The sequence below is a fragment of the Euphorbia lathyris genome, chromosome 4, assembly GCF_963576675.1.
Source record: "Euphorbia lathyris chromosome 4, ddEupLath1.1, whole genome shotgun sequence".
NCBI lineage: Eukaryota > Viridiplantae > Streptophyta > Magnoliopsida > Malpighiales > Euphorbiaceae > Euphorbia > Euphorbia lathyris.
In genome coordinates, this window is record NC_088913.1 from 62857483 (window position 1) to 62872485 (window position 15003).

Genomic DNA, 15003 nt, shown 5'->3' on the forward strand with positions numbered 1-15003 from the left:
CAATTTGTTCTTCATTCTTTCACTATATAGAATATCAGTCAGACTCGCAGATATCACTTATTTGATTCATTAATATTTTCTAATAATTATATATTCTTGAATTTTGTAAGTAAGAAAAACAAACAAAAGAATTGAAAAAAAAATGAAGGGCGAAAAAGATAATTAGGAGAGAACCATCTTCCTCTCGGGTTTTTTTTTTTTTGAAAATAAGAGAGAATGTCGAGACATAAGCGTATAAAGAGGAGAGTGAAAATATTTTTTGCCCATTAATTAAACATTTTATTTTTTCTTAATGAAGTATTAAGTCCATAAATTAATTTTAGTTAAATAGAATTAAATCGCAATTGTAACCACTCAGTACAAAAAAAAACGTTTTATAATTAATATGTGAAATTAATTATATTAATTAGAATCATTATGCTCAACATTTGAGAATTTGAAGAGATTCAAATAATAATATTTTCTTAATTAATATTTTTCAATAATTTGTCCTATGATCATATTTCATTTTCATCTGTTAAAAACTCTTGAAATACTAACAATTTTGTACGAACCATAATATAATAGTTAAAAATTATATAAGCCAATGTTGCAAAAGCAATTATCTCAATATCCATAATTAATGTACATTTTTAGGATTTTGAGCATCAAAATTTATTTTTATTTACCTTGATTTTGAATTCGTATCTAGCATAATCTACATTCTTCAAGAATAAATATCTTATCAACCATATTAGACGCTTACAATCTCCTTGTCTAGAAAATTGGGAAAAAATAACTTCTTGATAATAATAATAATATAACATAATTTATATTGAAATAAACTTCATTGTAAGTATAATATTCCAATATCTCTTTAATATTTTATTTAATATCTTTCAAACTTCAATGAACAACTATCGTGTGAAACTTTATATCTATTTGTACCAAAATGCATAAAAATAAAAAATACAATCCATATCAATTAGCTAAACTCAAACTAAAAAAATGAGTGGATTTCAACATGTTCCGAATTAGAAAAATTAATCTAACTTCAATTAAAACTAAAAATTGTGTTCATAAAAAACCGAAAATCTAAATTTTAGTTAGAGTTAACAATCAAAACGATAACACCAAGGAACATATACTAAAAAAGAATGCAAATATACAAAATCTTTATTTTAGTCATTTTAAAAAAAAAAAAAAAAAAAGAAAACATGGATAAGGTAGCAAGAGGTATGGAATCTGGATAACGACAGAAATATAATTTCATCTCTGAAAAATGAAACTATAACAACAATTGTTTAGTAAAAATAAAACAACAACACAATTGAGAAAGCCAAAAACTGAGTTCATTAAAGCCGAAAATCTAAATTTTAGTTAAGAGTTAGCAATCGAAACGATAACACATAGCAACATATACAAAAAAAAAAGAATACAAATTTATAAAATCTTTATTTTAGTCATTTTGAAAAAAAAAAGACAAATAAAAAAGAAAACATGGATAAGGTAACGAGAGGTATAGAACATGGGTAACGACAGAAATGGAATTTCATCTCTGAAAAATGAAACTATAACAACTATTGTTTAATAAAAAGAAAACAACAACACAATTGAGAACAAAAATAACTACAACATATGAAAAAAATCGAATAATTACCTTGAGAAACATAAGAATTTCTTGTAATTTTTGACACTTTTGTGTTTTCCGGTTTTAGTTGTTCATGCATCTTCTATTTCTATCGGATTTCTTCAATTGAAGCTATCAGTTTGGAAAAAAAAAGACAAATAAAAAAGAAAACATGGATAAGATAGCGAGAAGTATAGAACCTGGGTAACAACAAAAATGAATCTGAAAGATGAAACTATAACAACTATTGTTTAATAAAAATAAAACAACAACATAATTGATAACAAAATAACTACAACATATGAAAAAAAATCTAATATTTACCTTCAGAAATATAATACTATCTATCGTGACCAATGAATATAATGATGGAATACTATCTATCATGCTTTATATAGAAGTTTATTTGTGACTTTTGGATTTCCTTTGCTTTGTGTTTTTTCATCTTCCCGTAACTCTTGCTTTCTTTTATTATTTTAATTAATAGGCTAGTAAGTATTTAATATATTATAAATATAAATTTGTTATTTTTAATTAATTAAATATTTATTTTTAATTCATTAAATATTTATTTTTAATTCATTAAATATTTTTAATCTGATTTTTTTACTACGTTGACAACTCATCAAAAAGACCTCTAAAACACTTCTTCTCATTTCTCGCTGCTTCCGTAATTATATATAGTATAGATTAGTAAAAAGATGATTTACAATAAGAATAATCCACTATTTACAAAAAACAAAAATAAAAGAATATACACTATTATAGAACTAATCAACCACCGGAGTAAAACATGATACCATTTTCCTCAATATTGAGCCCTTCCTCACTCTACCGCCATCTTCATCCTTTACCGAAATTAATGGCAGCGGTGGCCTCCGACTCTGCCTTTTCTTAATGTCTTTGAGCTCCATGTTTGTTGGCATCTTTGCCACTCCAAATAAAACTTTACGTATCTTATTATTATTCGTTGAAGAAATAGATGGAGTGGTGGAAGATAATGAAGATAACATTTTATGCACCTTTTTCTTTGATAATGAAGAACACACAGGTGGAGTAGAAGATAAAAATTTAGATTTACTCGGTGGTGGTGGTATCATGATCTTTCCACATAAAATGATCAAATTATCATCTAATGAGGTACATTCCGACTTTGAAATTGAAGGAAAGGTGAAGTATATTTCTTCAATATCATCCTCATAGGGAGAACATTCTATATGATATTTAGAGATATTACTTTCTTGAAGGAGATATTTGAAAGATGGAGAACGATCAAGTTGAAGTTGAAGGAGATGAGAGTTGTTTTCCATTGTGTTTATCAACTCAAAATAGAACTATTGATTTTTACTTAGTATATGTAATAGAAGAAAAAACCAAAAGACTATGTGTAAACCATTGGAGAAATATCAATAATATTTATACGGAATTACCAAGACAATGATGGTGAAGCTTGATTAGTGTTCTTCATAAGGAAATATTGACTGGATGCTTAATTTGTGTTTCACATTAATTATTTTATAGAAGACTTATATTATTCAATTTATATTCATGAGAGAGACATCACTTAATTAGTTTTTTTTTATAAGGAAATTGGATATTCATATGAGAGAGATAGAGAGACACCACTTAAATCATAAAATCTCTCATAAAATTCAAATATAGATAGGGAAATTCAGTATTTATAAAATTCAAATATAGATAAGGAAATTAATATTCATGAAATTCAAATATAGATAAGGAAATTCAATATTTATGAAATTCAAATTACTCCATAACATTAATTTAGCTTTTTTTTTACGAAGAATACTGTGTGAAATGTGAACAATTGATGAACGTTAATTAGGTGGGATTTTAATACCATAAGAAATTGTTATTGATATTAATATATATATATATATATATATATATATATATATTAAAATAACAAATATTATACCTGATAATAAAGATACTCCATTATTTACATTTTTTTAGGAATTAATGGATTAAAGGGACTTTGGCCCGTTTATCAATCCATTAAGTCCGTTTGTAACCTTATGGGTTAGGTATTAGGATTTAGTTTAGATATAAATAGATAGTCAAAGAAGGCTAAACCTAAGACACGGAATACTGAACACAACTTTACCCGTGTGTACTCTAGCACTTTGACCCGAGACATTGATGAGTTCAAAGAACGTCTTATGATATTTGTCCCAATGAGGAAGGCATACTTCAGTTAGGTTAGGATATGTCCGGGGGTTGTAGATTCAAACTTATGTTTTCAGATTTTGTTTATGTTTTGGATTGAGTATATGGCTTTTTATGTGGTTTTGGATTTTCTGTTTGTTAGAATTTCCATTTTTTGGATTATTGGTTTATTTGATTGCTTATAATATGAGATTTTGTTAGAGGCAAAGTTCAACGCTTTTTATAAAAGAAAAAAGGGAAAATATATTTTGCTAGCATAAATATATGTTGATGATATAATCTTTGGTGCTACTAATAAACTTTTATGTGGATAATTTAGTGAGCAGATGCAAAGCGAATTCGAAATGTTTATGACGGGAGAGCTAAGTTTCTTCCTTGGCCTTCAAATCAAGCAAGGCAAGAATGATATCTTCATTAGTCAATCCAAGTATGCAAAGGAGATACTGAAGAAATTTGACATGGAGAATTGTAAACCAGTATCAACTCTTTTGAGCTTAAACACCGTTCTGTCAGAAGACAAGGCAGGTAAGTCAGTAGACAAGATATACAGAGGTATGATTGGCTCTATACTCTATATTAATGCTAGTAGACTAGATATTCAATTCTCAATATGCTATTGTGCTAGATATCAATCGAACCCCAAATAATCGCATTATATAGTTGTAAAACGTATTCTTCGATATTTTCAAAGTTTAGTAAATGCAGGTCTTTGGTATCCCAATAGCTTTGAGTTCACTCTCATGGGATATACTAATGTTGACTATGGACGGGATAAGTTGGAAAGAAAAAAAACACCTCTGATGGATGTCAATTATTAGGAATTAGCCTAGTCCAGCAAGAAACAATCTTCAGTAGCTCTGTCAACAATAGAAGCTGAGTACATTGCTGCTAGAAGCTGTGTTGCTTAGGTCATCTGGATAAAGCAACATCTTGAGGATTATAGATTCAAGTCCAAAACTATTGATGTCATGTGTTATAATAAGATTGCAATTGACTTATCTAATAATCCATCACAGCGGGATGAAGCATGTCAGCATAAGGCACCATTTAATCAGAGACCATGTATTTAAGGGAGAAATCAAATTGGTCTATGTACCTTTCAAAGAACAGTTGGATGATATCTTCACAAAGCCTTTGACTAGAGATAAATTCAGCATTTGATAGAAGCCATAGGTATGCCTAACCCTCCTCAGTATCATGCCATGTATACCATTGATTGCTTTCCACATATATGTGAATTAAAAAGTGTATTAACTGTTGCATGCCACGATTCATATAGATTACATCATTAAGGCTAGCAGTTATTAGGGTGTTAAAAGTTAACGACTAGAATTAAGTAATTATTTCTTCCGTTATAACTCTGAAATGACTAGAACTAGGCAATTATGCCCTCTATTATAACCCTAAAATGGTTCATCTCACACTATAACCCTCTCATATAAATAGGAATTCTAGGTTTAGTAGAAAACCCTTCTACTTCCACCTTTTTGCAAAACCTAAAATCCTTAAATTTCTTTGCTTTCTCTCTTCAATGTCAACAACTCGTATCTTCATACCTTCATCCCATTGTCGATAAAATCTTTGTCCATAAATCCAGACATTTTGATTGGGACTATATAAGTACCCAGAAACCCTTCTTTAGTTGTATATCAAGCAAGAAATGGGAAACCTTCTTCAATATCAACACCGTTGTCTATCAATCCCTAGTGACTGAGTTCTATTAGAAACTCTATACTTCCTCTATGGATGAAGACACTCTGATCACTACTGTCCAAGGGAAATGTATCACCATCACTTCTACATAACTAGCATATCTGTTGGAAGCGGATTTGGCTGGATCTGAACTGCAAAAATCCAGGGATGAGAAGAAAGTCGAGAGCTTCGATTCCAAATACCTTACTACTGAGGATCTTCAAGGAGAACTCATCTCAATGTCTTTGCAAAAGACGGAAAGACAATCCCACTACATAGTGGTGAACTATATCCTACCCAAGAAGGGCTCCATAAATTCCGTGTCCAAATTAGAGCTATGTGTCATGTAGCACATTCTGGAAGATCAAAATGTTGCAATTCTGAAGACTGCCAGTCCTTCCAAGGATCAATCATCAAATAAAAGATCCTCTTTAGATTGGAATTCGACAATCAGTACAAAACCATCAATGTTGAGGACTCTAAAACCTCAAAAGTCTCAAAATCCAAAAATAGAAAGAAAAAGCACTGAAAACAAGCCCTTAGAAGCTTCTAAATTCAAAAAGTTAAAGAGAGGCTCTGAAGATAAAGCTTCTGAATCTTCTAAGCCTATTTTCTACGAAACCGACTCATCACTTCTTAAAAATAAAAGTTTATTAATTTTATCACAATTAATTTAATTGAATTATCTTATAACTAATTATATTAGCAATGCAATTTTAGAATAGATCATAACTAAACAATAATTCAAACTACTTAAAATTTATTTATTTATTTGGCTTGAACTTGATAATTTTACCAAGCTTCCTACGTATCGTGAATCATATTTTAATCTTTAAATCGAGAATCAAAGCCACATAGTTCTACTATATTAATAAATTTACATTTTTTTTTGACGTTAGTCGATATTTAACTTATCACTATTTTCAAATATAATACCAGTAATAAAATACCAAAAATAGTTTTATAATTCGTATAATAAAATTAAATTAATTATATATAAATATATATTTGTTAGAAAATTTTATGAACTCGTAATCAAATAAACGCTTTATTAAATCATAATCCAAATAAATTTAAAACATTATATCCATCCTAGAGGTTCTTCCCTTATGCATCAATCCATAAACCTCATATATAGTCGAAACGTCTCTTTAACCTTGCCTAATCACATATTGGTATTACCCAACACTTCACTATCAATACCCGACTAGGTCTTTAGATTGTGTACACAAACCATGTTCCTCACTGAAGATGGTCTTTGATATTACGTAGATTTATCGACACCGTATAACATCCCTGTGAGGCGCTGTTGTGTTTACCTGGGGGCACTCCGATGCCTAAATCAGTAATGTTCTTAAGAATAAACTGTAATCACATGTAGGGTTTTGATAGTGTGTACTTTTTGACACCTTATTACATGGGTATTTATATAGGTTTGAGTGATAACCGTAATAACCCACTTTTAATGCCTCTTTAATGAAATGTAATACCTTTTTAATGCACCTTAACTCTGATTCTAACCTCTGAGATGTTATTGCTTTTAAGGTATCTTTATTATTCATTTAATGATGGTGATCCCGCCATATACCAGATTAGTGCCTTATCTTGGCGGATCGCCTTATGTGACGGATCTCGGATCCTTCTACCTGGCGGATCTCTGGATGACCAAAGGCGTGTCACCATATATGTGCCCCATCTCATGCTGTACGCCGTATATACTAAACCGGCGGATCTTTTATATCTTTTCTCCTTTTTGGTCCTCCTTTTAGGGAATATTCCCAGCCTGATCCTGGTAACATTATGGCAGATGTTATCAGTCTTCAAATATCAAAACCACCGGTCCGGATTACTCTAAATGGATATATATATATATAATCATTATCGTAATAGTATTTGTTACTTCGGTTTTAAGTAGCAAAGTGAGAAATAAAGTGAGTGTTTAGTGAAAGAGGGTACTTCAATCAAACTTAGACATTTCTGTAAAGGACTTGTTCTCTGCCTGTGAAATAGATCAATAGTGGATTAAAGCTCAATAAAAGGTATCTTGAAGACTAAACGTAGGCAAAAGGCTAAACCAGTATAAATCTGCTTAGTATTTCTCTCCTTACTATTTCCTTTTACTTCTACTGAATTATATGGTCTGAATATATTACGTCTCAATACTCTGAACGTATTATCTATCATTTGCATTAATCACTTTAGAACCTCCAATAGGATTCATCCTTTGAGAAGGAACCTCTCATAAGCTGGAAGAGTTTCAATAGACTGAATTATCGACCAGTTCAGTAGATTGAAATAACTTCTGACTCTGAACCTATCCTCTGTGCTATATTGTCTTAAGTGAAAAAGTTCTAAAAAGTTTTTATAATTACTCATTAGTTCTATTCACATCCCCACTTTAGAACTATTCTGCCTTATTATAGACGAACAATTTCCATTTCCAGAATTGGAAGAAAGCACCACAATGCAACTTAATAGGCATTTCGGTGCAAAATAAAGACACTCTCTCCTGTTCCAAATAATTATTATGGAAAGAAAGTTTTTAAGGTAATTTTTTCTATTTGATCCTTATTCTTTATGGTATTGTAGTCCATTTTCTATAATTTTATTGCAAATCAATTGTTTCCATAACATATATACTTTTTTAAATGCATGGTTTCTTCAAATGGGCTTAATATACACCAGTCACTCTATGAACTTGTCCAAAAAAATTAACTACCCCTTAAACTTGGTGGGTGTTTATCCCTTGATGAATTTGCCAAAGAAATTGGATTTTCAAAAGTTTCATCTAAACTTTACATATTTTCTATAAGAGACTCCTTCTGCATTTGTCGAGAGGAAACTTTTGGCAGTAAAAGGCCTGCGAGATTGGTTGAGCAGCTTGAGGCATACCAAGTTGCTAATTCTGAGATGGAGGATGATTTGAGAAGGATAAAGTTGCAATCTGTCCAGTGGAGAAAAACTATAACCTTGTTAGCGGAAAGATGAGATCACCTTATAATGAAGATATGCAGAATGAAATATCAAGGAAAAGAAATCAGAATATGTTGAAGAAGATTCAGGTGTTATGGAAGAAGACACAGATTTAGAATAACTAAGCTAGGAGTAATGTTATTTTAATTAGTTTGGTAATTATGTAAGACACTAAGCTTTTTGCTTCCTCAAATGACACATTATATATGCTTGTGCTGTGTTGAGAGATACCTTTGTTGATTGTAAAGTTGAATGGTTTAATCTTTCCGTTCTGGCGAAAATCTATAGCTTGAGACATAGTGTTGATTTTTGTGAAAAATATATGGGTGTAAAGATTTTGTTGTTGATAAGTTAAAACTGGCTTCAGTTGAACTCCGAGAAATGGATAACTAGCTGTGGAATGCTTTTTTTGATGGATCTAAATGAATTTTTCAGGAGATTTTTATTTCCTCCTGCATTTGATTTCCTTAATTTGGAGTAGTTGGTGATATTTGCATTTATTTAAACTACCTTTTGTATGCAAATGCCAAACATCTTTAGAGTGGACAGGTAGTCAATTGCACAAGATATTAACTTCATATAGTTATGTAATTTTGTACTTTTTCCAGTCTTGACTCTCTTATTTTCGACAATGGAAACCTATAATATATATGAATATATTAGAGATTTTCTATAGATCAGATGAATATCAGTAATGCATTCTTGAACGATTTAGAGATAATCAAGTTGAATAATTTAGAGTTTCACCAAGTTTGGAAGAAAACACCAAAATGAAAAGCAAATCAGGTCTTGTGAAAGTAATTACATTTGTTGGATTTCTGTTTTGTGGTATATTAGTAGTATCTGTTGTTACTTTAAAAATGTAAGAAGATGAGATTAAATGCCTCTGCTGCTAAGAGCCTTGAGGCTAAGTCGTTTTAGCTCCCAATCACCTCGAATGCTTGTAACCATTTTTGTCAATTCTATTCTCCCTATTTGAGATCGAAGTTGCAACAGCCAAAATTGACGATGAATTTGTGATTGGCTCCAGCGGGTTTGGAAATTGTTTATCAAGGCGGAGACATTGCAGAATTAGAAAGACTAGAGATTGCAGTTGATATTAAATTTAGGTTTAATGTTGGTGGGCTGATCGTGTATTACGGTTTATTTCTATTGGTTATAAGTTCCAACTAGATTGGCATAGCATGGTATAATTTCTCCTTAGTCTAGTATGGCAACGAGCGTACAAGTATACACGTTTCTTCCGTCTACAAGATTAGAAGGAATTGAATTTTTTATTTAAAATGTAACGGCTTAAATTCTAAAATCCCTAATTTTTCTTTGAAACCTTAAAATCCCTAGACAACAATGGTAACAATTTCTTACATTTATTTTTTTTTCTATTTTTCCGGATTTCTTGTCTTCTCTTTTGAAATTGCGTTATTCTCTTGAAATAATTTAGTTTATTAGTTTACGTTTATTCTCTTCTTTTCTTTTCTAATTTTGCTGTACATTGTTAGGTTTATCCTATTGATATCGTCTCTTTTATTAAGTGAACATTAATTTTTCTATGTTCAATGACTAAAAATATTTGAAGAGTTGTAATGAGAAAGTTTCAAATTCCTTTTACTTCCCAGTGCTTAAACGGGCTCAAAATTATTTACTCCAAACTTAAAAGTGATCGATTGTTTGGAATTTCCACCAATTCATTTAGTGATCGAAAACATTAAAGCTATTTATTCAAAATTCTCTCGATTGCTTAGGCTTTTCACCGATTGATTTAGAGATTGTTTCCGTTCTTTCACTAAATGCTTAATATATGTTTTCTACCGCTAATTTCTCTTTTCATAAGTGTCAATCCATTAGTATAACGTGACGCCAACAGTCCACCTTTTTAACTAGTTATCTAGTCAATAACGCATGAGCCATACTTGATGGATGGACGGATCAATCGACTATATTTTAAGTAAATTGAAATGGTTACTATAAATACAAATTAAGAGACACAGACTTTGAGATAGTAAAGTTGATTGATGGCATGAAAAGCAAGCAGCTCATAAGATATGGGCAAACATACATGATGATCAGTACTGAGACTTTTACATTAATTTCCTTTTTCTTTTTAAATAGTTCACAGCTCAAGCTGAGATGTTAGAGAGAGAGAAAGAGAATGAAAAAAAAAATTATTAATTAAATTAAATTAGATGAAAAATAATAAAGATGATATAAAAAGAAAAGAATAGGTTGCTACAACAGAAAAAAAAAGAAAAGAAAGAAAATAATGTTGTTCTGCAGCAGCCGCCAATTGACATCTTCCTCTCCAATTGTTAATCCATTTCCATGCCTTCCTTTCTCCTCCCACCTTTACCTATTTTATTCAACAGCCAAGCAAACTGTTTCTGTATTATCAGTTCACATTTACTCCAACAACCATCATCATTATCACTAACATACTCAACTTCATTTTTTTTTTTTTTTTAATTAAATAGAGAATGCAATTTAGCCTCAATGTAATATTAAATCTAACGTTAAATAAACAATGCGGGCACAACTAGGGGTGTAAATGAGCTTTGATAGTTCGTAAACTATTCAAGCTCAGCTCGGTGAAAGCTCAATCAAAATTCGGTTCAATAGGACTCGACTCGAGTTTGGGATCGGCTCGAGCACTAACAAACTGAGCCCGAGCTTCTCCAGGTTCGACTCGAAAACTCGCGATCATACTCGATTATTTTTAATTACTATATACAATAAGTATCATCTATTATTCTGGAATCTTGATAATAACACATGATTGGTTTTCTTTCATAAGGTTTTTTTGTTTTCTACGTTACTTTGCATATACGATGAATATGATTAAAACTTGTTAGAAGCTCGATAAAAGCTCGGCTCGATCAAAACTCGGTCAGATTCGGTCAAAGCTCGGTTCGAAAGGGTTCAACTCGAGATATTAACGAACCAATATCCGAGCTTACCTAAGGTTTGACTCGGCTTGGCTCGGCTCGTTTACACTTTTAGTCACAACTAACTCTAATGGGTGCAATTACCCTTATTTGACAGGTTACAAGATCCGGTCAACAAACCATGACATCCAATCTGATTCATGCAAAAATTAATTATTTTATTAATTAATTAATATATCGACTATTATCTTATTCTAGAAAAATAAAAAAACAAAAAGTAAGGGTTAAGGGTAACATGATTAAACCCGTGGATGGAGGGGGGCATTATAGTAAATGAAAGGCACGTGGGTACGAAAGGTGACAGTTGGCAATGGGGTAAACCAATCTGAAAGGGCACGTGACACAATGATTCTTCTTCACATTCATATTCATTCATTGACTAGGTTGGTTGGTGAGTTGTACTGGAACACACACACACACGTGAAACGGTAAAACTACACTATAAAATATTCATACCTGGACTAGCAGCTACAGTGGCTGGAGGTTTTGAGATCACGATGGGACCCGCCGTTGATTGTGGAAATATATGGGCAGGCAATCCCATTGTCTGCGATTGATGGTGATGATGATGGAATTGATATAGAGGGTACATCGGCATCAGTGTACTCGCACCTATCATACCCTGCCCCCCTCCTGTCCCTGTTCCTGTTGGGTACACCTGAGGATAATGCCCGTTCATGTACGACCCTCCGTTGTAGCTCACCTTCTGTTTTAACACCAATTATTAATTAATTAATTACGCTAATTAGCGATTACTACTAATTAATTCAAATTAAATTCTACTTACATGATTGTAACTTACATCAGTTGCAACATAAGTTGGAGCATATCTACATTAACATAGCGTAATTAAATTAATTATTAAGATTGATAAAAATTGTGATTATATATAATAAATATATCATTATAAAAATAAATTAATACCCGTAAAACGGAACGGCCGGATGATGGTGGTGGTGATGATACGCAGGTGAGTTTGCTGGGTAGTACCATTGGACATGATTTGTTGGTGCTGATGACGTGGACCTCTGCGCACCGTTTGATCCTTTATTTTTCACAAGTTTGCCCCGTTAGTTTTATTTTATTTCGATTCCGTTTTACATGTAAATAGACAAACATCTTCCTAATTCCAAATTTAGCTGTCTAGCCAAAAAGAGAACAAATAATTGACTTTGGATACCATACCTTGTTGGGGATTCTGATGAGGAGGAGGCGGTGGTGCGGCGGACCTGGGGCGGCGAGCGCCGAGGGAAGCCAGATTACAGTTAGCACGGCGGCCATTGATGATCGGAGATGGATCCTCGCAAGCCTTTTTTGCTGCATCAGGATCTTTAAATGTCACCTGATTAAACAAAATGACATCAACATTATGCGTTTATTAATTAATTAATTAAAAGAAATAGAGAGAAGAAGATTATTACAAATCCGTAGCCCTTGGATCTGCCGGTGAGCTTATCGGAGATGATAACAGCTTCCAAGATATCACCGAACTTATCAAAATGTTCTCTCATGGCTTCCTTGGGAGTCTCCCAGGCTAATCCTCCGACAAAGACTTTAGTCAGCGTTGTATCTCCAAACGGCCCCGTATTACTACTGCTGCTCATGTTCATCTTCTTCGGTTCAGTGTGAGTTGAATTGAAGTGGGAGGGATGACAGACAGAGAGAGGGACAGACAGACAGACAGATAGGCTTATGCTTAAGCTATCATTCGAACGTGGTCTCAAACTTGCTCTTTCATTTATATAACACTTCTTGCTCTTTGTTTTTCAATTGTTTTTTTTATTTTTCTTTTTTCTCTTTTCTTCGTGCGTTTGTGTTACGCGCCACTACTACAGCGGCACCACCGTGAACGGTTATCACCGGTTATTTTCTTTCCACGCTGTTCGTTAACCGCGTGTATAGTCATCTTCTGAATAGATTTTTGCCCCATTATTTATTTAAATTTCCATTTCTTGCTCACAAACTCATTTATTTTACTACTTTTAATTAAATTATTTTATTTTTCTTAAATAAATTTGATTAATTGATGAAATGAAATATATATTTTTTTTTAATTAAAATCAACCATTTACTCTAATTTAAACGATTTTAGATTTTTAGTATTAAACAACTTGATAGATTGTTTTTTCTAAAACTAACTTATAATTTTATTTGGTGTCTTTTATTTAAAATAAAATGGTAAGTTAGTTTTGTATCCATAGTAAATATCATACTAAAAAAAATTTAATTATTGGAATACTTTATTTTAAGATTATCAATAGTTAAAGTGGCAATATTAACCTAAAAGTCTTATATTTTGCAAACAGACAAAAACCTCAGTCTTTTTTTTCCAATAAAAAAACTACAGACACTCATCTACAAATCAACGAAAACACGTGAGTTATTTTTAGAATTGTCTCTAAAGAATACATGTAGTTGCATATTTGTAAACACTACCAGATTAAAAGTTTACAAATAGAGTTATATGATATTATTTATTAATAAACACAATATTTTAAATTCTGTATAATATATTAGGAGCCCATCAACTTGGTTCAAAAAATTGATTGACCCCTAAATTTAAAAAATATCTCGTTAGTTTTTTAAACTTGCTTAAAATGACATGACTAACTCCCTAAGTCCATGTATAAAATAAATTTATACTCCTCTACTCTAAATGGTAAAATTACATCATAGGCCAAATACATAAAACCTAAACTAATATAAAGAGAATGGTCTAAACATGGTCATCCAAATGCATATTAAAATATCTTTATTTTTTTTAATAATATCTGAAATTGATCCAACTTATCAACGTTATGGGTAAAAATTTTCTTGACTACAAAAGTTAGATGCAAAATTGCATAATTTTACCTCTAACTTTAGGGATAAAACTGCTCGTACCTGTCAATGTTATAGATATTTTTACATCTTATCCTTTAACTATTTTCATGGTGAACATTTAGAAGGGAATTTACAAATTAACTTTAAGAATAATTAAATTTTAACCCAGTCGAAATTATACCTCACTACTTAACTGGCCTTAATTAACTTTTTGTTTTTAGAAAAAAAAAAGGTAATATCTCACTACTTAACTCACCACACCAAATAATGTAAATGTGGGGACAACGATTGGCCTTCAGGATCATATGACTTTTCTGTACGGGGACGGTCTCTGGAAACACTTTGACGTTAGTTCAGGAAAGATTAAAGAGATAAAGTATTAAGTAATAGAGAGAAAATAGTCAGACCTTTTATTGGTGGTTTGGAAGCTCCTTTTATAGATGGGGGGCAGCTCATTGATGGGCTTTGAGTCTTTAAGGGGGTTGAATTGGGTTGAGCCTGACCTATATCCCTTCTCACTTTATTAGTCTCTATGTTTTTATTTAATATAATATTTAATCTTCATATTTTAATAATACATCGTTAGTCTTTAATTCTTGCTCTATTCAACAGTTTAGTCCCCAACTATTTGAATTACTAAACAACTTAGCCCCTCTTTAAGCAGTGGTGAAGCTATGAATTTAGACTTGGGGGACTAATTTTAGCCGTATAATTTGGGGTAATTTTTCGAAGTCCAGCGCGTTAAACATCGTCGTTCTAGTAGAGATATTTAATTTTCTA

At 31.6% G+C, this 15003-nt stretch overlaps 1 protein-coding gene across 3 annotated transcripts; it reads right to left on the reverse strand.

The window, feature by feature from the left end:
* Positions 1 to 10607: 10607 nt before the first annotated feature.
* LOC136228002 (probable RNA-binding protein ARP1) lies at positions 10608 to 13140 on the reverse strand. 3 transcript variants are annotated; one of them, XM_066016830.1, is made up of 6 exons: positions 12822 to 13140; positions 12586 to 12742; positions 12325 to 12445; positions 12203 to 12230; positions 11857 to 12106; positions 10608 to 10808 (listed from the first exon to the last, which is right to left on the reverse strand). In XM_066016830.1, the coding sequence occupies exons 1-6, from the start codon at positions 13008 to 13010 to the stop codon at positions 10768 to 10770; spliced, it is 786 nt and encodes a 261-aa protein (XP_065872902.1). In that variant the 5' UTR covers positions 13011 to 13140; the 3' UTR covers positions 10608 to 10767. The 3 variants fall into 3 exon arrangements, with proteins under 3 accessions (XP_065872902.1, XP_065872901.1, XP_065872903.1); XM_066016829.1 differs by having other exon boundaries at positions 12188 to 12230; positions 12822 to 13133; XM_066016831.1 differs by having other exon boundaries at positions 10608 to 10833; positions 12188 to 12230; positions 12822 to 13132.
* Between the last annotated feature and the right edge of the window lie 1863 nt (positions 13141 to 15003).

Excerpts from the sequence above, each read along its gene's own strand:
- LOC136228002 (XM_066016829.1), bottom strand. The coding sequence starts at position 13,010 with ATGAACATGAGCAGCAGTAGTAATACGGGGCCGTTTGGAGATACAACG. Across the intron at positions 12,231-12,324 it reads CCGGCCGTTCCGTTTTACGG|ATATGCTCCAACTTATGTTG; the intron begins GTATTAATTTAT and ends ATGTTAATGTAG. Across the intron at positions 10,809-11,856 it reads CACTGTAGCTGCTAGTCCAG|GTAAAGGTGGGAGGAGAAAG; the intron begins GTATGAATATTT and ends TGAATAAAATAG.